The sequence below is a fragment of the Panulirus ornatus genome, chromosome 22 (assembly GCF_036320965.1).
Source record: "Panulirus ornatus isolate Po-2019 chromosome 22, ASM3632096v1, whole genome shotgun sequence".
NCBI lineage: Eukaryota > Metazoa > Arthropoda > Malacostraca > Decapoda > Palinuridae > Panulirus > Panulirus ornatus.
In genome coordinates, this window is record NC_092245.1 from 2,843,895 (window position 1) to 2,860,412 (window position 16,518).

The window sequence follows — 16,518 nt, forward strand, 5'->3', positions numbered from 1 at the left end:
TCAGTCTGAAGCGTATGTTGCTGAAAATAGCAAAATAAATCCAAAGGAGTTTTATGGATATGTTAGAGGTGAGAGAGTCATTAAGTTCTCCTTGGGATTTTCTTTGCTATTTTCAGCAATATTCGCTTCAGACTGATGTTCATTATTGCTGTCTTGTATCCTCATATTTTCTAAACTGCATCTTCTCTATGCCCTTGAATTTACTATACCAGCCCCTCATCTTCACTAAACACTTCATCTTCACTGTAACCCTGATCTTTACTATGCATTCATTTTCCTTACAGCCTCTTATACACCGCCATATTCATTGCTAAGGTCATCATCTCTACACCAGACTGTCCCAGTTTAGGGTTTATGTTGTTTTTCTAGTAACGTAGCTTTTCCCACAGACAGACAGACAGCCACTCGGATCTAGACACAAAGACCAACATCAGCATTTATGGATGAAATGATATTGTAGAAATGGTTTTTTCTTTTTTTTTTTTTTTTCCACTGTCTACTACTGCCTTACTGGTGTTTACAGGGTTCGTGTATTATGGATCTCCGTAGTTGTCGATGTTTCACTCTTCCACGGTGAGAGCATCTCCAGGACCAAGTCAGGGTGAGAGCTCGTCTCTCCCAGGCTAACCTCGACCACCTGCCCTCCACTGCAGGGTTGGTTCACTCTCCTTCTTCTACAGGTATTACTTTTTTTCTTTTTCTTTTTTTTTTTCTCCTGAAAAATGGTTACCTGTGTGTCCTCGCTATTAGCTAGACCACGTATTGCTAAGCAGACTGCTTCGTCATAGTGATTACTAAATGGTCGCTGGAAACCTAAGATTTGTCCGTTTTGATAACTTTTTCTTTCTTTACACCTCAAAGTCCACCCCGTCCATGGGACTGAGTTAAGCGAGGACAGAAGTATAAGTTTTAGCATAAAGACCGATTGAGACTTCCCTTTCCATCAGTCGCTTCTTTTCCATCAGCCTCACGATCCATCCCTACCACTTCCCTCATTTTTCTGATTTCCTTCTTTTCTATCTCATGCTTCATACTTCTCTCTCCCTTCTAGCTCACTTCCTACCCAGCCAGCCTCTCTTTGGAGGGATTCATCGTTAGACTTGTATCCACACACCTCCAATTCTTCTGCTGACCTCAGAAAATGTTATTTCTCTAAATGCATGAAAGAAACTATGTGAGAAATGATGATGGAAAGCTATGTTGTAAATAATTCAGTTGACTATTAGATATACGTTTTCTTTAGGTCTTCTAAGAAAACGAAATATACGACTAACTCTTCAATTTTTTGATAAAGTAAGTTTACTTTGAATTTGAACTCTTTTTGCCAAAATACATGTACAGCGCATATGTTTGAATATATGGATAGCACATTTTTCTAGTAATGTAGTTTTTTTTCCAGAGACAGAGAGATAGCCACATAGACAGACAGTCACACAGATCCAAAGACCAACATCAACATTTATCAAAACGATGAGTACAAAAATACAAATGACTAGATGGAAATAGAATGATTTCATTCTGACTAAAAGGTAATAATTAAAAAGTTGGCAAAGTTATTGACATCATTGCAGAAGGATTAAGAATTAATTACATGCAAATCACGATAATTGACGTCTAAGTTTAGAAAATATATACATATGTATATTTTACTTGTTTCACAATCACATCTTTAGTTGTGCTTTGTGTGACTACCTGCGGGAGATCATTCCATAAACCTTTACGGTTAGACGTAAAAGAACTCTCATTTAAATCTCCTACTGTAAGCAGGACCCATGATGAATAACCAGCTCTCGTTCCAAAACTGTGCTGATAATGAACCATGTGAACGTTGCCTCTCATATATCCTGGGACACTACCATTTATGATGATATACATGTGTCTATATTTCAACTGTTCCATTCTGTATTCTGCTGGGAGAGTACCAGCCATGATAACAGGATCAAAACCAATATGAATTTAGGGTAGAGCGTTGGGACGATATCTTATGATGTTATTTGCATTTCGTGCATTTTATCCTTCAAGTTCTCAGCGACACCGATGACCACTATGCCGAGATTAGGAAGCTTAACTATCTCTAAGCCGTCCTAATTTTCGAAGTCCTACCGACAGCTGCACCAGTGGATGCCCTGAGCGGTGTTTGCTGTCGTATTGACACAGTACCTACCTACCACTTTCCATTTCATTATTCGTATTTTGTTTCCTATATCAGGGTTAATTTCTATATTTTCCATTCAGTTTTTTCTCTTTCCTGTAAGTTTCACAAGGTCTTATAGAATTATTGTACAGGAACTTTCGACTATCAAAAATCAAAAAGGGTTGCATGTCTAATGACCATACTTATAGATCGCAGGTTGTTGTTACATCCAACAAACTAGCAAGCATCATCGAAATGACACTGAGTCAAAACAGTTACAATATATTTTTCCTTAAGTCCTCATATCGAAATAGTAGGCGTTTCTGTAAGGAAATTTGAGGTTGATTGCACTCGCTCCTCCTTTGCTGTGTAGGGTTGAAGAATTTTGACTGACGGTGAGGAGAGTAGTTGCCAGACGCACGAGTAAACGTTTATTCATCTTGGAGTTGTTACATTTCCTTTATGTGAGTACATTAGCATATACAGTTGCTTAAGTTAACACTTATCAAACTGTATATTCATCTAGGTTATTTTAGAAGAACACTTCTTGGGGTTTAAGGATTTTTAGGCTTTTTAGGCTTTTAGCCCAAAATGACCAACCAATCTGTACATGTAAAATATGTAACCTTTACTCCATGATAGGCGCGTCACCAGGGTTTGGTCAGGGGGTAGGGGCGAATTACCAACTCGCCATTGTAATGAAAAACTGAAAGTTCAGCATCCCTGCTTTTCATAGTGGGGTGCTTTCAGCCCCCCCCCCCCCCCCTCTGTTTACACTTATATAGGACTGCAGTACGCTGCATCTGGCCTTCTGATTACTGGCTTTTGCTCCAGTGAGTTCCCCCACTTTGAAAAAGCTGTCGCCGTCTCTGTAATACTAGACAGCGTTATTTCGTAAAACTAATTAGAACTATGTAGAGAAGTAAGTTTACGATGATCATGAGACCGACGACTGTTTTGGATGACAGACTAATCTGATGTATAAGATAGACCAACTGATGCTTTTGCAGTTCGGAATGATATTGTTAACGCTAACACTGTTAGTGTTCAAGGAAGGTAGTGACACTTAAAAAAAAAAAAAATGCTCCACTGGTCAATCTTGTAAGTGAAAGAAACAGTTAGAAATATATATCCGTTTATTTTTCTTTTGAAGAACTGAAACTGTTGGAATATTAGTAAATCACCATTATCACTAAGTACATTGTACAGTGCGCTGTTGTACACCATGGCTCAAGGGGGGGGGGGGGGATCGCTCCCTTTCCCCACTCCGAAGCACCTCCCCCCCCCTTTATATATGACAAAATCCTCGGAACATAATGTAGTTAGTGACCATGTAATTGCATTTAAGTCTTGTCTTTATTGATACATTACCGCCCTAGCCTGTTTTAAAGGCCCGTTGCTTCTCAACTTTCAATAGATTTGATGGTTATAAACAAATCTTTTTTGGGGGGTATAGAAGTAGCAGGCACAAACTTTCGTTCTATATTAGTAGATTAAGACTTAGGGGAAAAATTAAATGAATGCTTGTATTGTCCAGTATGACATCTATAGAAATTGAAATATAAGCAAAAATTGTAATGGTTGGCGTTTGGTTTATTAACTGCCAAGGTAATTCAGGCAGCCAAACCGTCAACGTAATGTTATAACCACCATCCTAATCATTTCCAACATCTTTTACTGGATTTAGAGATAATTCTAAGGCTACGTGCACCCCCACTATGTATATGACCCGTTGAACAGTATCTTTGAGACACTAAATGACAAAGTCAGACCGTACGACTTGTGGGCAGAACCGTGGCAACTTAGAACACCAATGCAGTTTTAACACACATTCGTGCCGAGGAAGAGCCTTCGGGTGTGTATTGTTATATTTAGATTGTGATATAGTGAACCTTGATTGTTGGAAGAACACGTAAGCATTGAGAAATTATATCCATAAGCAACAACAGTTTGTATGTGAGTTTGAAGGATGTTGTAGGGTGCGCTACGTGCATCTTGGTAAGGTTGATGGATAGAATTTTGGACGAATTTGGTGAAGATCAACAGGTGCACATCATTCTTCCATTTATGTTAGGGTGAAGATTAATATGCATTGCTCGCTTCACATTTGTGTGACGACTGTCATTTAGGGTATAGTATCGCCTTTGGATTTGTTAGTTAATAGTCAACCACACATTTTAGGTTTTAATGCATAGGCTTGATGTACGGTACTCAACTGAACATTTGTATTGGGTCAATGAAAAACGTGTTGGTGACTAGAAGGCCAGAAAGAGTAGCAACTTTTGACCTTAACATCATTAAATTCCAAAGACAGACTTCGCCCAACCGCTCATAAACTGCAGTGTGACGGTCAGCTATATCACTTCATTTCTCCAGTACCATCATACTACCTACCCCCGTCTGTCTCGTCAATCCTGCTGCTCCTCCGTCACCAGTAACCTCATGGCCATAAACCATATTACTGTCTCTTCAGTTAACAATGATTTGGAAATGTTCGAGGTATTTGATAGGCATTTCTTGTCATTGTTTACAAAGGAAGACGAAACTACCGTACCAGCTGCTTAGACAATTTACTCGGGGAATGAAAATGGGAAGCTGAGCCGACTTCGATAAAACTCGAGAGGATGTTATTAAAGAAATAGAATTTGCTCTCCATTAGTATATATATTTGGTAAATCTCTCGTAAACTGGTTTCGTCTCTGAACAATGGAAGACAGCTAACGTTTCTATTTTTAAGATTGGGGTAACTGATAAGTCCAATGCATTAAATTATAGACTTGTTAGTTTAACATCTATTGTGGGGAAATTTCTAGTGTCTGAAATAGCACCGTTTCGTGACGTCTTAATGACGTCATGGTATTACAGTCAACAGAGGACTAAACAGGATACGACGTTCCTTATGTGGCTAAGATGAAGTTGTGCATCTTTTAGTTATACGATTTTTTATTCAGACTTGCAAAAAAATGCTGTTCTCTGAGTTCTAGTTTCAGTGTACCCAATTACCCTACTGAAATTATCAAATTATCGCAGTGTGGTAATTTCCCGGTAGTTAGGCAAGGATTGGTGTAATTGTGTGTATGATAGTTGATCAATAATAAGAGAGAGCAGACGGGTCTGTACATACATCACGACCATCAATGTAGTATATATAGGGTCTTATACAGGTGTCGCCATGTGGTAATGTGTGTGACACTAAGCAATGTAACTAGCGACCTTCTCTTACGTCCACACACACACACACACACACACACACACGAAAGCATCAGAGAAATTGATAAAAGAAAATGGAAATAAGAAAACTGGCCAGGTAGTGGCCGATGTATGATGACTACTACAAGGGAGGAACATCTGTTTGTCATTAGCAATATAATCCCTCGGTTCTTGTTCTACGGTTTTGTAAATTGTAATATTTACAGTGGAAAGGAATGGTGATATTTCCTGTATGTTAATTTCTGTATGTAGAATTAGATATTATCAAAAAAAAATATGTAATAAGCAACTCTCTCCCGTAAGCTGATCAGCATCCCTGTTACATATGGAGACATTGATTGGATCATTGATGAATGTTTATTTGATAGTATGTGCGTTACTGCATGACGGAGACTTCCACACCACACTACAATGGCTCTCATGACGTTTTTCCTGCAATTGTACACAAAGTAAAATCAGCGCAAACCATCCTGGGAAACGCACCATCCAGGGATACGTAAATCATACTGGGCGATCTACACAATCCTGGGCAACAAACATCATCCTGGGATACGTAAATCATCCTGGGAAACATACGCCATCCTGGGAAACATACACTATCCTTGAAAACATATACCATCTTGGGAAACATAAATCATCCTGGGAAATCTACAGTATCCTAGGAATCATACACCATCCTGGGAAACATATACCATCCTGGGAAGCATACATTATCCTGGGAAACATACATCATCCTTGGGAAACACACCATCCTGGGAAACGTACACCAACCTAGGAAACATAAATCATCCTGGGAAACCTACACTATCCTGGGAAAAGTAAATCATCCTGAGAAATCACCATCCTGGGAAACATAGACCTTCCTGGGTAATGTAAATCATCCTGGGAAACATACACCATCCTGGGAAATATGTATACCATCAGAGGAAGCGTAAATCATCCTAGGAATTCTACACTATCCTGGGAAACGTAATTCATCCTGGGAATTTTACACTATCCTGGGAAACATACGCCATCGTGACCCATATGACGTCAGAGTAATTAATGGTTGGACACCTGACTGTCATGTGTGCGCCTCCCCCCCCCCCCCCCCCACACACACACACACACACACACACACACGTGTGGAGACAGACCAGGTGTTTGGTCAGACTACCCTCACATCATGAATGATAACACAAATGATTAAACATAAAAACTGAAAGTGATAAACATACCACACGACTCACATGACCTGCCCAGGACTCTTCGTGTCTATGCCAAGACGTCTTAGGGAGTGCGACATGTAAGGCTTACGGGAAACTGATATTATCCCAAAGATGAGACATGTCTGTCAAATGGCGCTTATATGAAAGACCTTCAGAAACGGTAGAGATCGAGGTATGTGTTATTATAATCCCAAAATTCCACAACATTTTTCCGACGACGTCTTAGACGAAGTTGATGAGATTGTAACGAAAAATGGATGGAATATTTTACAAATTGATGTGAAAATTCTTTTTAATAACATATGCAAAGAAAAGATAAATTAGTGTACATTTTACTATCAATATATGTCTTCATTTGATTTAGTTTAGAGATCGCTATACACTAAAAGAATTGCATAATCTTTACATTTATGTTTTATGTATGTAGTCGATTTGTGATTTATTTATAATGATTAGAATACTAAGGGCTGACTATTTTAATACGTTTGATGGGCACAAAGTCTCTGTGTTAATTGAATTGCTAGTTTGTACAGAAAACAAGATCTTTGGGTTGAACTGAGACAATAAGGACAAAATAAGAAAACAGAAAAGTTCCGTTGTATTTAACAAGAGTGACTATCTTAGATTTTTGAAGCGTTCTCAAAAGTTGCAGGTAGAAACATCTTAGTGATCGGGTAGCAACGTGTAAAAGAGAAGTTATAGCGAACAGTTAAACTAAACTTGATGATACTTACTTCTACAAGTGTCGAGGGTGATATAATGCGTTGGACGAGGCTGCAGTGAATTGAAATCAATAGAGAGTGTAGTGAAGATGGAAGCAGCGGTGTCTACCTCTATACTGAACCTGATGGTCAGTGGTCACTACCCTAACCTTGCTGTTGTGAATATGTGTTCGACCTGACCCGTAAGGTTGCTATGAAGATGATAATGGCAGATGGTAGACACCACTTGATGGTGGCAGATGGTAGACACCACTTGATGGTGGCAGATGGTAGACACCACTTGATGGTGGCAGATGGTAGACACCACTTGATAGTGGCAGATGGTAGACACCACTTGATAGTGGCAGATGGTAGACACCACTTGATAGTGGCAGATGGTAGACACCACTTGATAGTGGCAGATGGTAGACACCACTCCTACTACTGCCAGATACCCCCCCCCCCCCTAAGATCCCACCCCGAGTGATGCCCGACACCATCGTAACTACTGTAAGAAACATCCCCTCCTATCTCCAACTGCCCAACATACCCCCCCCCCCTCTCTCTCTCTCTCTCTCTCTCTCTCTCTCTCTCTCTCTCCTTAAACGCAGCTAGACATCCCCACTCTCCACAATCTTCACACATCAACATCATCTACTGACACCCTCCTAACACCACATGGGACCATCAACCTTTTCCATTTGCTTGTAACAAAAGAATGTTGAAAACCTAGTGGCCGCTTTTAAAATAAAATTGAAACATGAAGATATTAGGCGTTCTGTGTATTGTGCTAGTGTTCCAGCTCTACTCATGCTCGAGGCCCCACGCGCACGGCTCCCACCAAGGGCCGGACGCCAGTGCCTCCTACTCCGACTCAGGCCTGAGTACGGTGAGTGACCTGGACCTGGTCACTGCCTTAAAAGAATGTACTAATCTGGTGGAGATACTCAAACAGATGTACATGAAGGAAAGCGAGCGACACCGGAAGGACATGAAAATGACTCGCCAAGAGGTGAACGAGCTTTCACAGATCGTTACTAACGGAATAGCCGTACAGGAGCAGCAATTGAATGAGCTCCGTTCGCAGAACAGGAAACTTAGTCTCAACAACGATGAGCTCCGTCGCCAGAATTTTCGGCTTAAGCTGGAGCTGCAACGGCTGGAGGATGATCACCATCTGGCGATGGAACGAATGAAGGAATATCACCATCAGGAGGCGGAAGAGCACCATCAGGGGTTGGAACGGCTGACGGAAGAGCATCGTCAGGAGATGGAAGGACTGAAGGAAAAGCACCATCAGGAGGTGGAAGAGCGCCATCAGGAGGTGGAACGGCGGCTGACGGAAGAGCACCATCAGGGGCTGGAACGGCTGACGGAAGAGCATCGTCAGGAGATGGAAGGACTGAAGGAAAAGCTCCATCAGGAGGTGGAAGAGCGCCATCAGGAGGTGGAACGGCGGCTGACGGAAGAGCACGATCAGGGGTTGGAACGGCTGACGGAAGAGCATCGTCAGGAGATGGAAGGATTGAAGGAAAAGCACCATCAGGAGGTGGAAGAGCGCCATCAGGAGGTGGAACGGCGGCTGACGGAAGAGCACCATCAGGAGGTGGAACGGCTGACGAAAGAGCATCGTCAGGAGATGGGAGGACTGAAGGAAAAGCACCATCAGGAGGTGGAAGAGCACCATCAGGAGGTGGAACGGCTGAATGAAGTTCACCATCAGATGATGGAAGGGCTGAAGTCTTCGCACCATCAGCAATTCCGTCGCCTGGAAGATAGGCTCATCATCCACCAGTTGCTCACTTTGGCTTTATTGGTGTACTCTCTGTGGCAGTCGTACCGCAAACATCGGAATCTTCACTTGATACATCTGGAGGGTGACGAGGATAGTGAGGAAGATGTTTTCTATGATGGTGAGGATGCTTATGCGAATACTGAGGAAGATGGACAGGTTCTTGATGTTCCTCATGTTCCAGAGCTAGATGGTCAGGATACTGAGGAAGATGGACAGGTTCTTGATGTTCCTCATGTTCCAGAGCTAGATGGTCAGGATACTGAGGAAGATGGACAGGTTCTTGATGTTCCTCATGTTCCAGAGCTAGATGGCCAGGATACTGAGGGAGATGGACAGGTTCTTCATATTCCTCATGTTCCAGAGCTAGATGGCCAGGATACTGAGGGAGATGGACAGGTTCTTCATATTCCTCATGTTCCAGAGCTAGATGGCCAGGATACTGAGGAAGATGGACAGGTTCTTCATATTCCTCATGTTCCAGAGCTAGATGGCCAGGATACTGAGGAAGATGGACAGGTTCTTGATGTTCCTCATGTTCCAGAGCTAGTTGGCCAGGATACTGAGGGAGATGGACAGGTTCTTGATGTTCCTCATGTTCCAGAGCTAGTTGGCCAGGATACTGAGGGAGATGGACAGGTTCTTGATGTTCCTCATGTTCCAGAGCTAGTTGGCCAGGATACTGAGGGAGATGGACAGGTTCTTGATGTTCCTCATGTTCCAGAGCTAGATGGCCAGGATACTGAGGGAGATGGACAGGTTCTTGATGTTCCTCATGTTCCAGAGCTAGATGGCCAGGATACTGAGGGAGATGGACAGGTTCTTGATGTTCCTCATGTTCCAGAGCTAGATGGCCAGGATACTGAGGGAGATGGACAGGTTCTTGATGTTCCTCATGTTCCAGAGCTAGATGGCCAGGATACTGAGGGAGATGGACAGGTTCTTGATGTTCCTCATGTTCCAGAGCTAGATGGCCAGGATACTGAGGGAGATGGACAGGTTCTTGATGTTCCTCATGTTCCAGAGCTAGATGGCCAGGATACTGAGGAAGATGGACAGGTTCTAGATATTCCTCATGTTCCAGAGCTAGATGGCCAGGATACTGAGGGAGATGGACAGGTTCTAGATATTCCTCATGTTCCAGAGCTAGATGGCCAGGATACTGAGGAAGATGGACAGATTCCTCATGTTCCAGAGCAGAAGATCTTGCCTCTCAAACGGCCTAAGAGAAAAGCCTATCGCCATAAGGTTTGTTGTTGTGTCATTTCTTGAGCTGTCATGAGCCACTAGGTATGGGGCCGTGTGCAGCATGTTTTCATTTGTTCATGTCTTTTATCGAATCAAACTATTATCAATATTCTCTCAGACTAGATTCTTGACCATATTTAACGCTAATCTTATATTCTTTAACTTTTGGATCCAAGTTAAATACTATAGATCTTGATAAATCACTGAAGTTGGCAAGAATGTTTTAGTTCCCAATTCAGAGACAATTTTACATTACTCCCCAGGTTGCTTAAGTCCTTTAATGTAAATGTAGAATTCAGTAATAATAATACTATAAAGAATATCTGAATTTCTGCAGGCTGTTTTTATAGAGTGACCTGTCAAAACAGTAATATGTTTTATGATAAGCAGACTGGTTAGGGATTATGTTTGACTTAAGCAACATAGATATAGTATAAGAACAGGACAAAAATCAAATGCCTTGTTTAATCATGTTAAAGATTATGATCACTGTACTGACTGGAGTAATGCCAATTCAGTTATTAATTTTAACTCCTTTACTCCACTGTCTCAGGAAGTAGAACATCCGCTGCCTAGGGAAGTAGAGCGTCCACTGCCTTGAGAAGTAAAGCGTCCACTGTCTCGGGAAGTAGAACATCCACTGCCTCGGGAAGTAGAACGTCCACTGTCTCGGGAAGTAGAACATCCACTGTCTCGGGAAGTAGAACGTCCACTGTCTCGGGAAGTAGAACATCCACTACCTCGGGAAGTAGAACGTCCACTGCCTCGGGAAGTAGAGCTTCCACTGCCTTGGGAAATACAGCATCCACTTTGGTGAGGCAGTGCATGCATGTCGTTGATGATAGGATGCATGTGACACATTCATATTCATTCTACATTATGACTTTCATGTAAGAATTTCCTTCACGCTTTTTATTCCTGCAAGGTATTTCTTGCACTTGTTTTCCAGTCGGCGTGTGCCGGAAGGGGAGTGGAGGGTGGGCAGAGAACTTCAGCTTTGCTCTCATCTTCTTCTACGGTTTACAAGGGAACTTCTTTCTTTCTTTCTCCTTTTTTATGTTGTTGAGGCCATACCACGTCGCCTAGACCTTGTTTCTGTGTGGTCTGTGTATCAATGTAACTCTATGTGATTGTCTGTAACTATGCTCGGTAAAGGCACCCAACCTGTGCAAGCAAGGAAACAGACGAAAGAATGGCCCAACCCACCCACATACACATGTATATGCAAACACGTCCACACACGCAAATATACATACCTATACATTTCAAACGTATATAAACAGACATATACATATATACACATGTACATAATTCATACTTGCTACCTTTATTCATTCCTGTCGCTACCCCACCACAAATGAAATGACAAACACCTCCCTCCCGCATGCGTGCGAGGTAGTGCTAGGAAAAAACAACAAAGGCCACATTCGTTCGCACTTAGTCTCCAGCTGTGATGTATAATGCACTGAAACCACCGCTCCCTTTCCACATCCAGGCCCCACAAAACTTCCCATGGTTTACCCCAGGCTCTTCACATGCCCTGGTTCAATCCAATGACAACACGTCGACCATGGTATACCAAATTGTTTCAAATCACTCTATTCCTTGCACATCTTTCACCCTCCTGCATGTTCAGGCCCCAATCGCCCAAAATCTTTTTCACTCCGTCCTTACACCTCCAGTTTGGTCTCCCACTTCTCGTTCCCTCCACCTCTGACACATATATCCTCTTTGTCAATCTTTCCTTACTCATTCTCTCCATGTGACCAAACCATTTCAAAACACCCTCTTCTGCTCTCTCAACCACACTTTTTATCACCACACATCTCTTTTACCCTTTCATTATTTACTCGATCAAACCACCTCACACCACATATTGTCCTCAAACATCTCATTTCCAACACATCCACCCTCCTCAGCACAACCCTATCTATAGCCCACGCTTCGCAACTATATAACATTGTTGGAACCTTCAAACATACCCATTTTTGCTTTTCGAGATAGTGTTCTAATCTTCCACACATTTTTCAACGCTCCCAGAACTTTAGCCGCCTCCCCTACCCTGTGACTCACTTCCACTTCCATGGTTCCATCCGCTGCCAAATCCACTCCCAAATATCTAAAACACTTCACTTCCTCCAGTTTTTCTCCATTCAAACTTACCTTCCAATTGACCTGTCCCTCAACCCTACTGTACCTAATAACCTTGCTCTTATTCACATTTACTCTCGGCTTTCTTCTTTCACACACTACCAAATTCAGTCACCAGCTTCTGCAGTTTCTCACCCGAATCAGCCACCAGCGGAGTATCATCAGCGAACAACAACTGACTCACTTCCCAAGCCCTCTCATCCACAACAGACTGCATTCTTGCTCCTTTCTCCAAAACTCTTGCATTCACCTCCCTAACAACCCCATCCATAAACAAATTAAGCAACCTTGGAGACATCACGCACCCCTGCATCAAACCGACATTCAGTGGGAACCAACCACTTTCCTCTCTTCCTACTCGCACACATGCTTCACATGATAAAAACTTTTTACTGCTTCTACAACTTACCTCCCACGCCATATACTCTTAAAACCTTCCACAAAACCTCTATCATCTCTATATTATGCCTTCTCCAGATCCATAAATGCTACATACAAATCCATATGTTTTTCTAAGTATTTCTCACATACATTTTTCAGAGAAAACAAATGATGCACAGATTCTCTCCTACTTCTGAAAACACACGCTCTTTCCCAATCTGATGCTCTGTACATGCCTTTACCCTCTCAATCACTACCATCTCATATGATTTCCCAGAATACTCAGCAAACTTACGCCTCTGTAAGTTGAACACTCAACTTTATCCCCTTTGCCTTTGCAAAATGACACTTTGCATGCATTCTGCCAATCCTCAGGCATTTCACTATGAGTCATACATACAATGAATATCTTTACCAAACAATCAACACAGTCATCCCGATTTTTGTAATAAATTCCACTGCAATACCATCCTAACCCACCGCCTTACCGGCTTTCATCTTCCGCTAATTTTTCACTACCTCTTCTCTGTTTACCAAACCATTCTCCTAACCTTCTCACTTAGCACACCACCCCGACCAAAACACTCCACATCTGCCACTCTATCATCAAACATATTCAAAAAACTTCAAAATACTCACTCCATCTTCTCACCTCATCACTACATGTTATTACCTCCCCATTTGCCCCCTTCACCAAGGTTCCCATTTGCTCTCTTGTCTTACGCACTTTATTTACCTCCTTCCAAAACGTTTTATTCTCCCTAAAATTTAATGATACTCTCTCACCCCAACTCTCATTTGCCCTCTTTTTCACCTTCTCTACCTTTTTATATGACCTCCTGCCTCTTTCTTTTATACATATTCCAGTCATTTGCACAACTTCCATGCAAAAATCGCCTAAACGCCCCTCTCTTCTCTTTCACTAAGAATCTTACTTCTTCATTCCACTACTCACTACCCTTTCTAATCTGTCCACCTCCCATCTTTCTCATGCCATATGCATCTTTTACGCAAGCCATCACTCCTCCCCTACATACATCCTATTCCTCCCCTACTCCCCTTACGTCATTTGCTCTCATCCTTTGCCATTCTGCACTCAATCTCTCCTGGTGCTTCCTCACTTACTCTCATCACTCCCTTCTCCCCAACATTCTCTCTTCTTTTCTAAAAACCTTTACAAATCTTCACCTTCGCCTCAACAAGATGCCTCTCTCAGCACATTAACATCCAAAAGTCTGTGTTTTACACGCCTGTCAGTTAACACATAATCCAGTAATTCTCTCTGGCCATCTCTCGTACTCACATGAGTATACTTACATATATATATATATATATATATATATATATATATATATATATATATATATATATATATATATATATATATCTTTTTAAACCAGGTATTCCCAATCACCATTCCCTTTTCAGCACACAAGTCCACAAGCTCGTCATCATTTCAATTTACAACATTGAACAGCCCATGTACACCAATTATACCCTCAACTGCCACATTACTCACCTTTGCATTCAAATCACCCATCACTATAACCCGGTTTCGTGCATCAAAGCTGCTAACACACACACACTCAGCTGCTCCCAAAACACTTGCCTCTCATAATTTTTCTTCTCATGACCAGGTTCATAGGCAGCAATAATCACCCATCTCTCTCCATCCACTTTCTGTTATACCCATAGAGTTTACGTTCTTACACGCTATCACATATCACACACACACACACACACACACACACACACACATATATATATATATATATATATATATATATATATATATATATATATATATATATATATATATATATATATTTTTTTTTTTTTTTTTTTTATACTTTGTCGCTGTCTCCCGCGTTTGCGAGGTAGCGCAAGGAAACAGACGAAAGAAATGGCCCAACCCCCCCCCATACACATGTACATACACACGTCCACACACGCAAATATACATACCTACACAGCTTTCCATGGTTTACCCCAGACGCTTCACATGCCTTGATTCACTCCACTGACAGCACGTCAACCCCTGTATACCACATCGCTCCAATTCACTCTATTCCTTGCCCTCCTTTCACCCTCCTGCATGTTCAGGCCCCGATCACACAAAATCTTTTTCACTCCATCTTTCCACCTCCAATTTGGTCTCCCTCTTCTCCTCGTTCCCTCCACCTCCGACACATATATCCTCTTGGTCAATCTTTCCTCACTCATTCTCTCCATGTGCCCAAACCATTTCAAAACACCCTCTTCTGCTCTCTCAACCACGCTCTTTTTATTTCCACACATCTCTCTTACCCTTACGTTACTTACTCGATCAAACCACCTCACACCACACATTGTCCTCAAACATCTCATTTCCAGCACATCCATCCTCCTGCGCACAACTCTATCCATAGCCCACGCCTCGCAACCATACAACATTGTTGGAACCACTATTCCTTCAAACATACCCATTTTTGCTTTCCGAGATAATGTTCTCGACTTCCACACATTTTTCAAGGCTCCCAAAATTTTCGCCCCCTCCCCCACCCTATGATCCACTTCCGCTTCCATGGTTCCATCCGCTGACAGATCCACTCCCAGATATCTAAAACACTTCACTTCCTCCAGTTTTTCTCCATTCAAACTCACCTCCCAATTGACTTGACCCTCAACCCTACTGTACCTAATAACCTTGCTCTTATTCACATTTACTCTTAACTTTCTTCTTCCACACACTTTACCAAACTCAGTCACCAGCTTCTGCAGTTTCTCACATGAATTAGCCACCAGCGCTGTATCATCAGCGAACAACAACTGACTCACTTCCCAAGTTCTCTCATCCCCAACAGACTTCATACTTGCCCCTCTTTCCAGGACTCTTGCATTTACCTCCCTAACAACCCCACCCATAAACAAATTAAACAACCATGGAGACATCACACACCCCTGCCGCAAACCTACATTCACTGAGAACCAATCACTTTCCTCTCTTCCTACACGTACACATGCCTTACATCCTCGATAAAAACTTTTCACTGCTTCTAACAACTTGCCTCCCACACCATATATTCTTAATACCTTCCACAGAGCATCTCTATCAACTCTATCATATGCCTTCTCCAGATCCATAAATGCTACATACAAATCCATTTGCTTTTCTAAGTATTTCTCACATACATTCTTCAAAGCAAACACCTGATCCACACATCCTCTACCACTTCTGAAACCGCACTGCTCTTCCCCAATCTGATGCTCTGTACATGCCTTCACCCTCTCAATGAATACCCTCCCATATAATTTACCAGGAATACTCAACAAACTTATACCTCTGTAATTTGAGCACTCACTCTTATCCCCTTTGCCTTTGTACAATGGCACTATGCACGCATTCCGCCAATCCTCAGGCACCTCACCATGAGTCATACATACATTAAATAACCTTACCAACCAGTCAACAATACAGTCACCCCCTTTTTTAATAAATTCCACTGCAATACCATCCAAACCTGCTGCCTTGCCGGCTTTCATCTTCCGCAAAGCTTTTACTACCTCTTCTCTGTTTACCAAATCATTTTCCCTAACCCTCTCACTTTGCACACCACCTCGACCAAAACACCCTATATCTGCCACTCTGTCATCAGACACATTCAACAAACCTTCAAAATACTCATTCCATCTCCTTCTCACATCACCACTACT

At 42.0% G+C, this 16,518-nt stretch overlaps 1 protein-coding gene across 1 annotated transcript; it reads left to right on the forward strand.

Moving 5' to 3' along the window:
- Positions 1–7,965: 7,965 nt before the first annotated feature.
- On the forward strand, positions 7,966–10,390 carry LOC139756498 (uncharacterized). The gene has a single exon (XM_071675941.1). The coding sequence runs from the start codon at positions 8,014–8,016 to the stop codon at positions 10,315–10,317; it is 2,304 nt and encodes a 767-aa protein (XP_071532042.1). The 5' UTR covers positions 7,966–8,013; the 3' UTR covers positions 10,318–10,390.
- Positions 10,391–16,518: the final 6,128 nt, after the last annotated feature.

What these genes read in the sequence shown, in the direction of transcription:
- LOC139756498 (XM_071675941.1), top strand. Translation starts at nt 8,014, where the DNA reads ATGAAGATATTAGGCGTTCTGTGTATTGTGCTAGTGTTCCAGCTCTAC.